Raw genomic sequence first — 12,672 nt, 5'->3', positions numbered from 1 at the left:
CTGAGGAAGACTGGCCCTGAGCTAATATCCATGCCCATCTTCCTCTACTTCATACGTGGGACACCTACCACAGCATGGCTTTTGCCAAGCAGTGCCATATCCGCACCCAGGATCCAAACCAGCGAACCTCGGGCCGCCAAGAAGCGGAACATGCAAACTTAACCACTGCACCACCAGGCCAGCCCTTCACAGTCTTAAAGGACCCTAAATTGTTCTTTGCATGGACAGGTTCATTTTCACCATATAAAACACTGCTGTTCTCAGGATGGAGAGAACTAGGAATAAATGCTAAGACACCATGTATATTTCATTGTATGTATATTTTATAGAATAACATGTATAAATGCATCTCCTTATTATGTATTATGTAGTAAATATGACCATATTTGGTAGCCTAAAAAAAGATATGCCAAGGGCTGGCCCAGTGGTGTAGAGGTTAAGTTTGCATGCTTTTCTTCGATAGCCCAGGGTTCAAGGGTTCAGATCCTGGGCGTGGACCTACACACCGCTCATCAAGCCATGCTGCGGCAGCGTCCCACACACAAAATAGAGGAAGACTGGCACAGATGTTAGCTCAGGGACAATCTTCTGCTCCAAATAAATAAATAAATAAATAAAAGAGATATGACAAAGTTTAAAATATGCCAATGTTAAAAATGCAAACTTGAACCCAGAACTGCAATGCAGACACTGCGAGGTGACCATTCCCCTGGTATGCTGGAGAATCTGACTATGTGCACTTACTGCTTAATCCAGGTGTTCAAAGAAACAAAGTTAAGATATTAGCAGCAACAATCATATGATCATTCAAAAAATGAATACCTCTGAGTTTTTTTGAGTAATAACTGCCAGTTCCTTACAATGAGTTAGTACAGAATGACAATCAATTAAATATAGTCCCTGTCACAAATCAAAAGTGCCAGCCAAAGTGTGTACACATCAATGAGACACTTCTAGTTCATCCATGCAACGTAGGGTTCCTGGCGGTCTAGTGGTTAACAGGATTCAGCACGCTGCCTCGGCCCAGGTTCATTTTCTGGTCAGAGAAACACACCATCCATCTGTGGGCCGTCATACTGTGGCAGCTGCATGTTGCTGTGAGCTCTGCCACAAGTATGTCAAATGCCAGCAGGGTCACCCGTGGTGGACAGGTTTCAGCAGAGCTTCCAGATTAGACAGACTAGGAAGGACCTAGCCAGCCATTTTTGAAAAAATTGGCCATGAAAACCCTAGGAAGAGCAGGGGAGCATCATCTGATACAGCGCTGGAAGGGGAGAGGATGGAGCAAAAGATCGGGCAGGGTTCCACTCTGCTGTGCACGGGGTCTCTAGGAGTCAGAATCCACTAGACAGTACTAACAACAAAGTCATCGTAGAGGAGGAAATCGGGGAAAAATGAGCAATGAAAGGTGCATGTGACCTGCCCGTGAATTTTCAGTTCCTAAAACTCTAGGGACTGGAAGGCAGAAAGCTTCTAGAGACAACCAGAGACAAGGAGAGGGGCCTTCTTAGAATCACTTGACTCCATCTGGGTGGAAATGGACCCCTGGCAAGCTGAAGAATAACGATGGCAATGAGTACACATTAATGGATATTTTCCTTTTTTGACAAATAGTTTTAGTTTCCAACTTAGGCAGTGATAGAAAATTTCCTTTTACAAAAATTAAAATTTGAAAAATAGGTCAATTTTAAAGTGAAGTCTGTTTTAAAAAATAGTACGAATTATATGTGGACAGTGCAAAAATGAGAAAAGGTGAATGATTAAAGTTTGTTAAAACGTGGATCCGAAACACCTGTCACAGCAGCTTGATGCCCTAACTTGTGAGGCCACTCAGTGAATAACCACATTACAGTTCTCTCTGTTACTGCAGTCTTATCTGGAACATTGGAAGTCTGACACTGAGTGTGTACAAAATGTTGTGCTGTGTTAATGATATTAAATTCAAATGCTAAGACTAAGGAATTTGATGCAATGTTTTGCAGTACAGCAAATCTCAATTAATCTATAAACAATACATAGATAGATTTTACCAAAAGGAAACAATTTTCTGAAAAGAAAAATGGAAGATCGGAAAACATCTTAAATATGAAATACTACCTAAATTTGTTATTCATAAATATAGATATCAAATTCTTTGACAATTGACTAAATATGGAAGACCTGAGACAAATAAACATACATAATATGCATTTTTGCCTCAAAATATTAGGTTACATTAGAGGAAAAAGTACACATTTATTAGTCATGTGTTTCGTCAACACGTCTACTATAAAAAGGAATACTCGCTTAAATAAATAAAACCCTGTGTTTGGATTCTAGGCTCTAGGGCCTAATAGTCTAAAGGAGCCTGATTCTCAACTGAGAAAGGTCAACCAGGTAAAATTTAAACACATCTGTGGAGATACGAAATCACTATTTTTAAGGTACTATAGCAAAAGCAGGCAGCTTGGCTAAAATAAACACATATGTTATTCTTGTAATAAAAAACAAGAGAGCAACAAGCAATGACTGGGGCAACTGTCTATCCTAGTGAGGACATTCTCTCAGTTTGGTCTCAAACCCCTAGTAACAACATTTCATTATATTCCTTTCCTTGCCATTCCAAAGCAAAATAGCAATTATGATGTGGAAATTTTTTTAAATCAATAATCATAGACCTACAATTAGATTAAAATACAAAATGATTGGCATTGCTTTCTGAAGGCTAATTATGATAAAACTTTTCTTCAAATAACATGCTGCAGAGCCTTAAATAAAACTTTTTATATAAATAAGTTTCAGTCAAAAGTTGAAGCTAAGAAAACTTTACACTGACAAAATCTCTACCGGGCCATCGCTGATTTGAGTATTGTTAAGAATATGCATTGATTGTCCGAGACGTACACATTCAAATCATTCTGTTCTACAAAATCAAGTAACAAGCAAGATATTTTTAACTTATTGAAATGAGAAGAGAATACATCTCCTTTGAATAACCTCTGTTCTTTTAGGGAATGACTAAAAAAATAAAGTAGAAAAATATTTACTGCAGATTTCTAGGATGGTATCAGTGCTATTTTTTTCAATTTCTTATTTTTGAAAAGAAGAATTCTTGGTTTTAGGAAAAGTCGCAAACCTGAAATGTTAAAGTCTCTTTATATTTAACAAAACAGATGATAAGCGAAGGTCTGAAATGCTCCTTCACTGAGCCACCAATTACACTCTAACACTGTTCCTGATATCTAGGCAGATTTTTATTTAGGACGACTGTAAAATGGATGGAGACCACCAAATCCTTCATTGGCACAGGTCCACATTTCTTTATTCTAACCCAGAAAACTAAATGAGAAATGGCAGTCACCATTTAACCATGCTATTGTAATAAGCTTTCCTTATCCTCACTCTGGTTCATAACCCAAACTTCTTGAAAAATCATGTTCAAATCATTTGAAAGTTACCAGGACCAATAGAATGATCATTTCCCAAACTTGAGATGTGGAAGACCGGGGCAGAAGACTATTTCTGTGTCCCATTGGGAGGGGACGAGTTCCTTTGAAACAAAATGTATCAACAAAAAAGGAATTCATCTTTTCCTTTTCCTCATTTTATTTGAACTCTGTGATCTATTTGGTGCCTGTGTTTGTGTACATGTAAAGAGAAAATGATAGTTCTATTTATTTAGCCCTCAGAGGGATTTATGTATGATATGTTAAAAAATGTTCATACCTCGTATCTTCAGATCCAACTGTAAGCGCCATAAGGGAAGTTCCTGCTTAGTCACTGGTCATGCTTCCCCCATAATCTCAAACTCAAGTCCTGAATATTCTCATAAAGGACAAGATATCAAGTGAAAAGTAAAACTTTACCCTGATGAAGAGGATCTTTTCTCCCACTCGGTACCTTCCTTGAGAGAGCCTCTCCACACAGAATTTGTTCGGGCATTTGCAAGGAGGATCTTCAGAAATCCGTTTCACCTGAAACAGAAGAGCAGCAAGTTCATTCTCCTTAATTAGGTCGTATTTAGATTAATTTGTTCCGTGAGTTCAAAGGCCTCTGGACCATTAATGCTTGAAATTTGTTCTGTATCAGACTATGGACATGATGTGAGCACAGAAATATCACATTAAATCCTAGCAATGTCAAGGTCAGGTCCTGAAGGCCTTTTCCAAAGGCCAATAACTGCACTCAGACACAAGCTGGATGATGACAATGTTAATGATGCTGGAGGAGAATGACAAGCAAATCGTTTGGCAGTGTAGGAATGGTGAACTGGGTTCTCAATTTTGGAGGATTAAAAAGAGCACGTACATTGGGTTGCCAAGAGAAATATATTGAAAACTAGAATAGAACATATGTTAACATGGAGTATATGTTCCTCATTATAACTTTAATGATATCAATTTTACTCATTTTCTAAATAAATAAGAATTAAACAAATTTTTTAATGAGATTATTGTTTCATCTTATTTTTAACTCCAAGATTTTCTTTAAGAAGTCATCTCTAATTCACCCAGACTCACCCAGCAATTCACTCCATCTCAGTAATTTCTCCACCTACCAAAACCTACTTCTGTGGCAATATCTTACAAGTTACATCATGCTTTTTGTAGAATCCATGTCTGAATATCAGATTTTATCTCTATTTTCTCTATCTCCCTACTCTTTAACAAATACATAATCTAAATGATGTGCTAACAATGCTTATAAATACTTTTGACTATTAGAAGAAAATGTATAGTCCATGATTTTAGGTCTTTAGGAATAAGGTGTATGTTTATATTTTCCTCTATTGGGAACCTGCCATCTTGTGTCTCATAACTGTCCTCTCTTCCACTAACCAACCAACCAACCAGACAATCCAAAACAATAATTTCCTGTGTTTTGAGTTAAAGTTTCCATGGAAGAAAGATCTAAACAATGTGCAACCTGCATTTGAGAACCTGGACAGAACAAATTTAGATTCTGAAGGAAGTGGCTTGGACTCTTCTCACTCAAATTCTTTCTTCCACAAAGATATGGTTCCTAGAGTTTTATCACCAAAGAAATTCAGTCATTCCCTCAAATAATTCAATGTCTGACTTTAATCAGCATCTACTGAGCAAATCTGTGGGAAGAGTAACACACGAACTCACTTGCATGTTGGTGTAAAGGACTAACATAGCTTGGTTTCCCTTGAATAAGAGGGGTTCCAGAAGGTATGGAAGCATGAGACACTAGAGGGAAAGCAAGAAAGGGTGGAAGAATCTTGAAACAAAACTTAAGAACTATACAATTATGCCTCAGTGAAGACCTCCAGAGAAGAACCCATACTATTGCTGGGGGGCAAAGAGCACCAATTTCAGGATACGTATTTTCATCAGTCCCTTGATCCCCAATTCTGCCAACATAGAAAGCTACAGTTCTTGGTATTTATTTTTATCATAGCAAATTATATCCCAGTTATTGGTTAACCTTTTCTTTTTTTTTTTTTTTAGGAAGAGTAGCCCTGAGCTAACTACTGCCAATCCTCCTCTTTTTGCTGAGGAAACTGGCCCTGAGCTAACATCCCCATGCCCATCTTCCTCCACTTTATACATGGGATGCCTACCACAGCATGGCTTTTTGCCAAGCGGTGCCATGTCCGCACCCGGGATTCAAACTGGCGAACCCTGGGCCGCCGAGAAGTGGAATGTGTGAACCGCTGTGCCACCGGGCTGGCCCAGTTATTGGTTAACCCTGATGTCTCTTTGCTAGATTGTGAGTTACTTAAGGGTTAAGATAGTATTTCATGAAAATAGTTTTAAATCCTTAAAATAAAGCACAATGCTTTAATGGCATATAATATGTGTTTAATAAATGCACATTGAATAAATAAGAACATGGACCTATATAGGATGCAGGGAGAAATTAGAGCAACAGATTAAGACTGGATTCAAAGAATTTTAGTGACGACTTTCACGGAAAAATGAGGGAACTGCCTAATGTCATTAAGTTAGGGATGAGGCCCATGTCTTTGAGTTCTGAATTTATCCTACCATTTGATACTTGGTTCATAGATACAGCCACCCACTCCTCCAGTATTCACAGAATTCTGTCCCTAGGGATTTTGTGAAGGCTATTCTTGAACAAGATGATGATAAGAGAACAAGAACAAAGGTTGGGTAACAGTAGTGTCTTTCCTTCCATAAGGCAGAACCACATTTGGGGCGGGGGTGGAGTCATAGGACCAATAAATGTGTGCTGTTTTCCATGTTCCTCTAATGTATATCTCTTTCTATATGTATTTAAAAAATGTTTAAAAAATATATCAATGTGTATATATATATATATATATATATATATAAATTATGTTTTATTTATACCATTGCTAGAAGTGGTACAGTTTTCCTTACCACCACAATAAGGGCTTCCATGAGAGAAGAAGGAAGGAAAGAAAGGAGGGAGGGAGGGAGGAAGAGATGGGAGGAAAGGAGTGAGGGAGAAGGGCTTTGGCCATCCCGAAGGAAGTCAGTCAGGGTCCTGAAAGCACATGGCCTGAACTTTAGGAGAGCCATGTTTGGCACAGCTTCACTGCCGCATGGTAATTGAGCAAAGAGTAAATTGGTGTTCAAGTGGTTCCTCTGCTCAGAAATGACAGTCACAAGTATGTAGGAAAACATTTCCATCTTGAAGCGTTCTCAGACAAAACACAGAAACTGTTGGTACCAAAGGAAGTAAAGTACAAGATGCATTTTCTCAAGTGGCCTGCCCTTCTCTAATGCCTACCTAGCTTTGAAAATGGACTTGTTTTTTTTATAATCAAGGGTTTTTTTGTAGTTGTTTGAGAGGTGGAGGGAGAAGTGGAAGAGATGAGACGAGACGAGACTGTGGGCAGTGGAAACAGACTATTAAGTCCACAGTGACTGATGACATCTGTGCTTCTTGCGTTACCTTGGGAAAAGTCAGTCTGGCAGGTGTTCTGTTTTGGGCCAGGAACCCAGCCAGTTTTCTGCTGAAATGGGATTTCAAGAGGAGCCTGATTACTCAGAATTATACTATCTCTCATCCCCAGACTGAGGAAGTTGATGGAGAGGAGGAAGAAAGTAAAAACAGTTTCTTAGTTGTATTCAGCTCATTGTGTGGGAACCAGCTCCACAGGAGGGAACGCAAAGAAGAGAACCAAACCCGACCCGCCATTTTATCACACTGACTCATCTATCAGGACAGCTGGAGAATACATTCATCTGAATGGACTCCACTGTGTTCCTTTTATGATATCTTGATAAAAGAAGGCGGGATGTACTCTCCCCATAAAGGGTCACCTATTTTTTTGTTCAATTTTCCACAATTCCCCTAAGTAGCAAACAAGGAAATGTGAGGAAATATTTCAAGTTTCAAAACTGGCAGTTATTGTTGAAAGTGGTCACTGGAATGTGATATCTTAACCCAGGATTGCCTCTCTTACTAAATTTCTGTTTTCTTTTTCTTTATTCTTTACTCTATTTTTTTGTTTTCTTATTTTACTCCTCTTTATTCTCTTCCTTCTTTTCTTCTGTTTTTTTTTTTTTTTGATGCAAATCATAACTTTGCCAGAGTAGAAATAGCCAATATTAGTAACTAAACACAGGAACTTTGCAGGCAATCTCTGTTATGTCTTATCCTAAAGCACCTGATGAAGTCCATGAATTTCAGCTCCCAGGGCCATCTATGCCTCAAATGCAGTGAAGCGGTTGCCATAGGAACTATTTCCTTTTTGTGTTTGACAGATGAAGCTCTGATTTAAACCAGTAGTGAGGCTCAAATTATTTTTCTCTCTGTTCCACTGTCCCTGAATTAAAACACTTCAGTGAAAAACTATCACTTTAACCAAATTCAAATATTTCATGGCAATTTCCCCAACAGAGAATGAAGGAGACTGTCAGAGACTTCTGTCGGCAAACAAGTTTGGAAAATTCCAGGTTACACAAGATCTTATTATGGAACTCACTAGCGCCTTTGATATGCCAAAGTGCACTGCCAAACTCTAGGTGGGACTACGGTAAGCTGTATTTCTCAAACGAGCCTAACCACGGAATTCTTTTCCCAGTGGGGCATCTGGTAATGCTAGTGTTGATTAAACATCCTTTGAGAAATGCTGGTTTAAAGACTTTCAGAACATAGGATTCCACAGGGCAATAGTACAGAAACATCCACGTTGCACATTTCCTACATTCAATAAAACCCCTTTCTAAACAGATGATTATGTTCCCACACTTTGTTTGGTAAACTTTAAAGGGGATTGAAGTTTTTCTGAAATCCCCTTCATTGTTTCCAGTTGAGAGAACAGAACTTGGAGAGGGGAGAACGACCACAGAGTCACAGTCCTGCTGTTTTAAAGAGGGTATCTGTCTCATTCCACTTCTCCTGAACTGCAGTCTTGGTAAAACATTTCCAAAATCCCTTTCATAGCTGTTTTGCCCACTTCTCCCCCCTGTCATTTTCTCTCCTTCTCAAGGATGAGGGGTGGCCACACATGACACAGGCTGGTGAAGAAAAGGGAACCATTCTAGCTACTTCTCCCAGGTTCATGTAAATGGCTTCAAGTGGCAACATTGCCTTCTGCAAAGCTACAGCAGAGCGCATGGTATTTCCAGAGCACACGGCCTTTCCAGATAAACAGAAAAAGGGAGAAGCTTTTTTGAACCTTAATTACCCACGTTGATCATTTATCCAACAAGCGTGGCGCTGGATATAGATTAATAAAATATGGTCCTCGTCTTTGAGAACAAGGACTGCACCTAGAAAAGAATGGGTATTTATGTCCAATAAGGTAAATACCATATTAAATATATAAAAAAATCTTTGGGGTACAAGGATGAGTTTGTCGATTTTACCTGGGATGAGAAATGCCAAGAAAAGCTTTATATAGGAGGCCATACAACCTGAATTTTAAAAGATGGAAAAGTGTTGAAGAGTAGATTAAAAGATAAGTAGGCAGAAGTATGGGGAGAAAAGCAAGTGAGGAAAAACCCAGGGTATAAAATGCCCTTAGGAATTTGGTGTTAACAGGCATGTACACGATGGATACATCTGAACGCAAAAACGAGTCCAGAGGCAGAAAGGTCGGGAATGACACACTGGGCCAGAACATGGAGGGCTTATGTGACACTTACGTGAGTTTGGGCTTTACCTGGATGTTACTGGGAACCCCTATATACTTTTAATCAAATCTGAGTTGCATTTAGGTTGGTCATTCTGGTAGCAATAGTATTCATGTAGAAGAATTTCAAGAAAAGAGTGGTCAACAGTGTCAAACAGCAGAAAGTGGCATCACAATTTGAGGACTAAAAAAATTCATTTGATTCAGTAATTCCTTCCTTAGGAGGGTAAGGGTGATGTTGGCCAGAATGCTAACTATAATGCACTACAGAAAGTGAATGGAAGTGACAGCTGAGAGGAAAAGGACCGAGATCAAGTATAGCAGCCCCAGAGAAACACGGTTACAAGAGAAAGACTAAAGGGACATCTTAAAGCAAGCTGAATCAAAAAATATAATTAAGAGAGAAGAAAAATTGTTCTCATCAATATATAATGCACCACATCTATTAATACAGTGTTATTCAATTTCCTTTCAAAGTAAAAATGAAATACTATGACAAGCAATGCATGTGACCTACCCTTAAAAACAGTCCTTGATTGTAAAATCCCTTTCAGTGGCATTATATTAAAATGCCCTGCCTATTCTTTAATTCCTGAGAAGACTGAACAAAAGAAAATTAAACTGTTATTGACTAAGATACTTCAACAGGCTAAGCTGGAGTTTGCAGAAATGGGAATTCTCAATCTTTCAGAGAAACTGTTATATTTCTTTTCATCTAAGTCAGCAATATGGGTTATACTGTCATATAGAGGACAGCAAAAAGATGGGGGAATCTCTCTTTCTGCAACCTATAGTGTCGACTGGCCATTTTCCAAGCTCTTTTCAGCTCAGGCCTGAGAGAAGGACCCCTCAGCTAGGCGCCAGCTGTCCTTTGCAGTCCCGCCTGCCTCACAGAGCTGGTGTGATGATTGGTGCCGGTTTCTAAGGACCTCCCTGTGTATGTGAGCTATACTTCAGTCTAGTGTTCCTGAGGTTACCATTTTCTATAAAACACATAAGCAATTTTTTACATTTGCACTCAAAATACATGTGCAGGGAAGTGAATGCATACACACAATCAAACATGCCACTTATAACCAAGAACGACTTGACAGACAACAGAGGTAGCCAGAGAGTTTGAATTCATCCTGTTTGCTCTTACATCTAGAAACTGTTTTCTGTGATTATGAGGACATAATCTAAGCTGCCCGAGACTGTGACTCAAGGACTCTGCTAAGTAGGGGGCTGGGGACCTCAGAGACAGACAAAACTGGGTTGGAATCCAAGCGCCTCTCCTCCCCTCAGTAGGTGATTCAACTTCTAAGTTTCAGTTTCCTCCAAGAGAAGCCTGCCTTACAGATAACAGGAGCACTTGAAACGGTGCCGAACCCTGCCCACTGCAGGCGGCACCAGAGAGCAGCTCTCTCCCCTGCGGTGAGTTTGCTCCCCCTCTTTAACAAGCCTCAAGATCTCAAGCCTCAGCTTCTTTTCTGTGCAATGAGGAACCCTGAACCAAAAACTACAAGGCTGAAGTGTTTCCAAAGACAATTTTCAGGAAGTTGATTTATTATCCTATAATTTTAGATACTACTCAGCAGAATTAAGTGCCACTTCATTTTAAATGACTGGCTCAGTTTTGAATCTCAAAACGAATTGTAGGGCTACAAACATTTGCATAGGATTTTAGAATGAATTTCAATGAAATTGAAATAGGTAAACGTTAGACTGGTAAGAGATGGTACAGAATGAGTTCTGAAATTCAGAAAATTCTAAGTGCCGAGAGGAAGTCAGCCCAGTTGTACTTACTGCATCATCCAGTAAGTTGCCTGTGCTTTTTTTTCCAGCAGACTTTGATGACGGAGAAGGTGAAGGAGAAGGGGCAGAGAGGGTTTCTTCTTGTTCAATCTCTTTTTCCAACTTTATCAAACCAGGGGGCTCCACGCCATACCTTGGAAAAGACAGCAGATCAATGCACATGCCAAACTCATGAGGATACACTGACCACATGTTACATTTCATCACGAACACATAGGACCAAACTGCTGACTTTTTAAAATAATATTAACTTTTTCTGGCATTAAATTGGTAAGTTCTTAAATTGGCATTCTGTTAAGCAGAGAAAATAGATATAGCTGATTTAGATGTGGAGAGATGATAGAGATACGCACACATATACATATGCATGTTGAGATATATATGCACACAGAAGCAGAGACACATAATAAAATACTAAAGAGTACTCCATGAAATATATTAATGAGTGAATAACACGAATATGTAAAATTTCATCTTCAGCTTTCAGATTTACTAGCTTTAATGATATTAGTGGTAATTGAACTCCTATTTTGAACACAAGCTTGTTAAAGATGGAAATAAAATCAGAGAGTTATAGCCAAGTTTGAAAACAGCAATCCTCTAAAATAAACATCCTTAAATGAATTAACAGAGAAAAAATTCACTGTTAATTGTATACTTCCTAGGGACCCAGAACACTCTAGTATGACTTACATAGTCTATTATACATTATGCTCTGAAGAACATGATGAGAGCATGTATGGTGTTACTTGGAAAGAACATGAACAGAGAGGAAATGGAGAAATAATTTAGAATAACAATAAGTTAAAAATTATGTGCTGTAAATTATAAATGCCAGAGAAGTTCAAAGAAAGAGCTGTCGTTATCAGCATTCTTATCTCCCATAATCATATTTTTCTTAGGCTAAATTTACAATTGGTTTGCTTTCCTAGATACATATCAATTGACCTAGGAGGAGGACACCAAAAATAATTCCAGAATTTGACAGTTGGGAAGGACCTTTGGGATCATCTAGGCATACCCTTTCATTTTTACAGAATTAAGAATACAGATCCAGAGAAGGTACAGAACAACTTTAGGAACAGGACAAAGATACAAATCCAGGTTTTCTGATTTCAAGGCCACGGCTATTTTTCCCTGACATTTTAATCAGGTGGTCACGTGTTAGAAAGGAGAAAAAAAGTCACTTGAAAATTAAAATATAGGTTATGGATAATCTATGAATAAATAATCTATATAGAGAGAATAAGTATGTTGACAATACATCTAGGACCTTAGAGTGAATAGTATACTAAAACATCATCCAGTGTAAAAGCTTAGATTATTGTCCTGTTTTAGCGTTTGTTATTTTACCTGCCATCCCCACACGTGTTCAGTACACACTTCTACCAACAGGGGAAGCAATGGCCCCACTCTCAAGGTCGTGTTCTTGTGGAGGATGCTTGATTAGTTTAATTCCTGGCCTCTCTCTTTCATTACTCACTCTTCTCCAACAAGATGAAACAATTTATAAAATTGGTAAATCTAAGAATAAACGGAGCATCCTTGACTTGGTTCACCCTTCTCCTTCTAGGGAAGAAACTGCCCACAGGGAGGCCTCCACAGGAACCCCACCCTGACTCATCTTTGCTTGTGATTAGGTAGCTGATTGGCCTAATTTTGGAGTTCAGTTAAACACACTAAGCATGTCTGTCAGCTTAAGCCTCATCAGTAGTAAAGATGACATTTGATGTTCCATCAGCCACACTTTTATTACATCTTCTAATTTTTTCTGAATTCAGAGAGTAAGGATGGGTGCTATA

The 12,672-nt window shown here is 38.7% G+C and overlaps 1 protein-coding gene across 7 annotated transcripts in view; it reads right to left on the bottom strand.

Moving 5' to 3' along the window:
• The window catches only part of GAS2 (growth arrest specific 2), a 126,382-nt gene that overhangs the window by 47,437 nt on the left and 66,273 nt on the right, over positions 1-12,672 (bottom strand). For all 7 annotated transcript variants that reach the window (XM_070491359.1, XM_014841457.3, XM_044752551.2 and 4 more), the window contains 2 exons: positions 10,862-11,003; positions 3,846-3,953 (listed from right to left, as the gene is read on the bottom strand). In XM_070491359.1, the coding sequence (XP_070347460.1) occupies positions 3,846-3,953; positions 10,862-11,003 (250 nt within the window). The remainder of the gene's footprint in view (positions 1-3,845; positions 3,954-10,861; positions 11,004-12,672) is intronic.

The sequence above is a fragment of the Equus asinus genome, chromosome 20 (assembly GCF_041296235.1).
Source record: "Equus asinus isolate D_3611 breed Donkey chromosome 20, EquAss-T2T_v2, whole genome shotgun sequence".
Taxonomy (NCBI): domain Eukaryota; kingdom Metazoa; phylum Chordata; class Mammalia; order Perissodactyla; family Equidae; genus Equus; species Equus asinus.
Note: the sequence above shows the minus strand (reverse complement) of the source record. Positions and strands in the feature narration are given on the sequence as shown.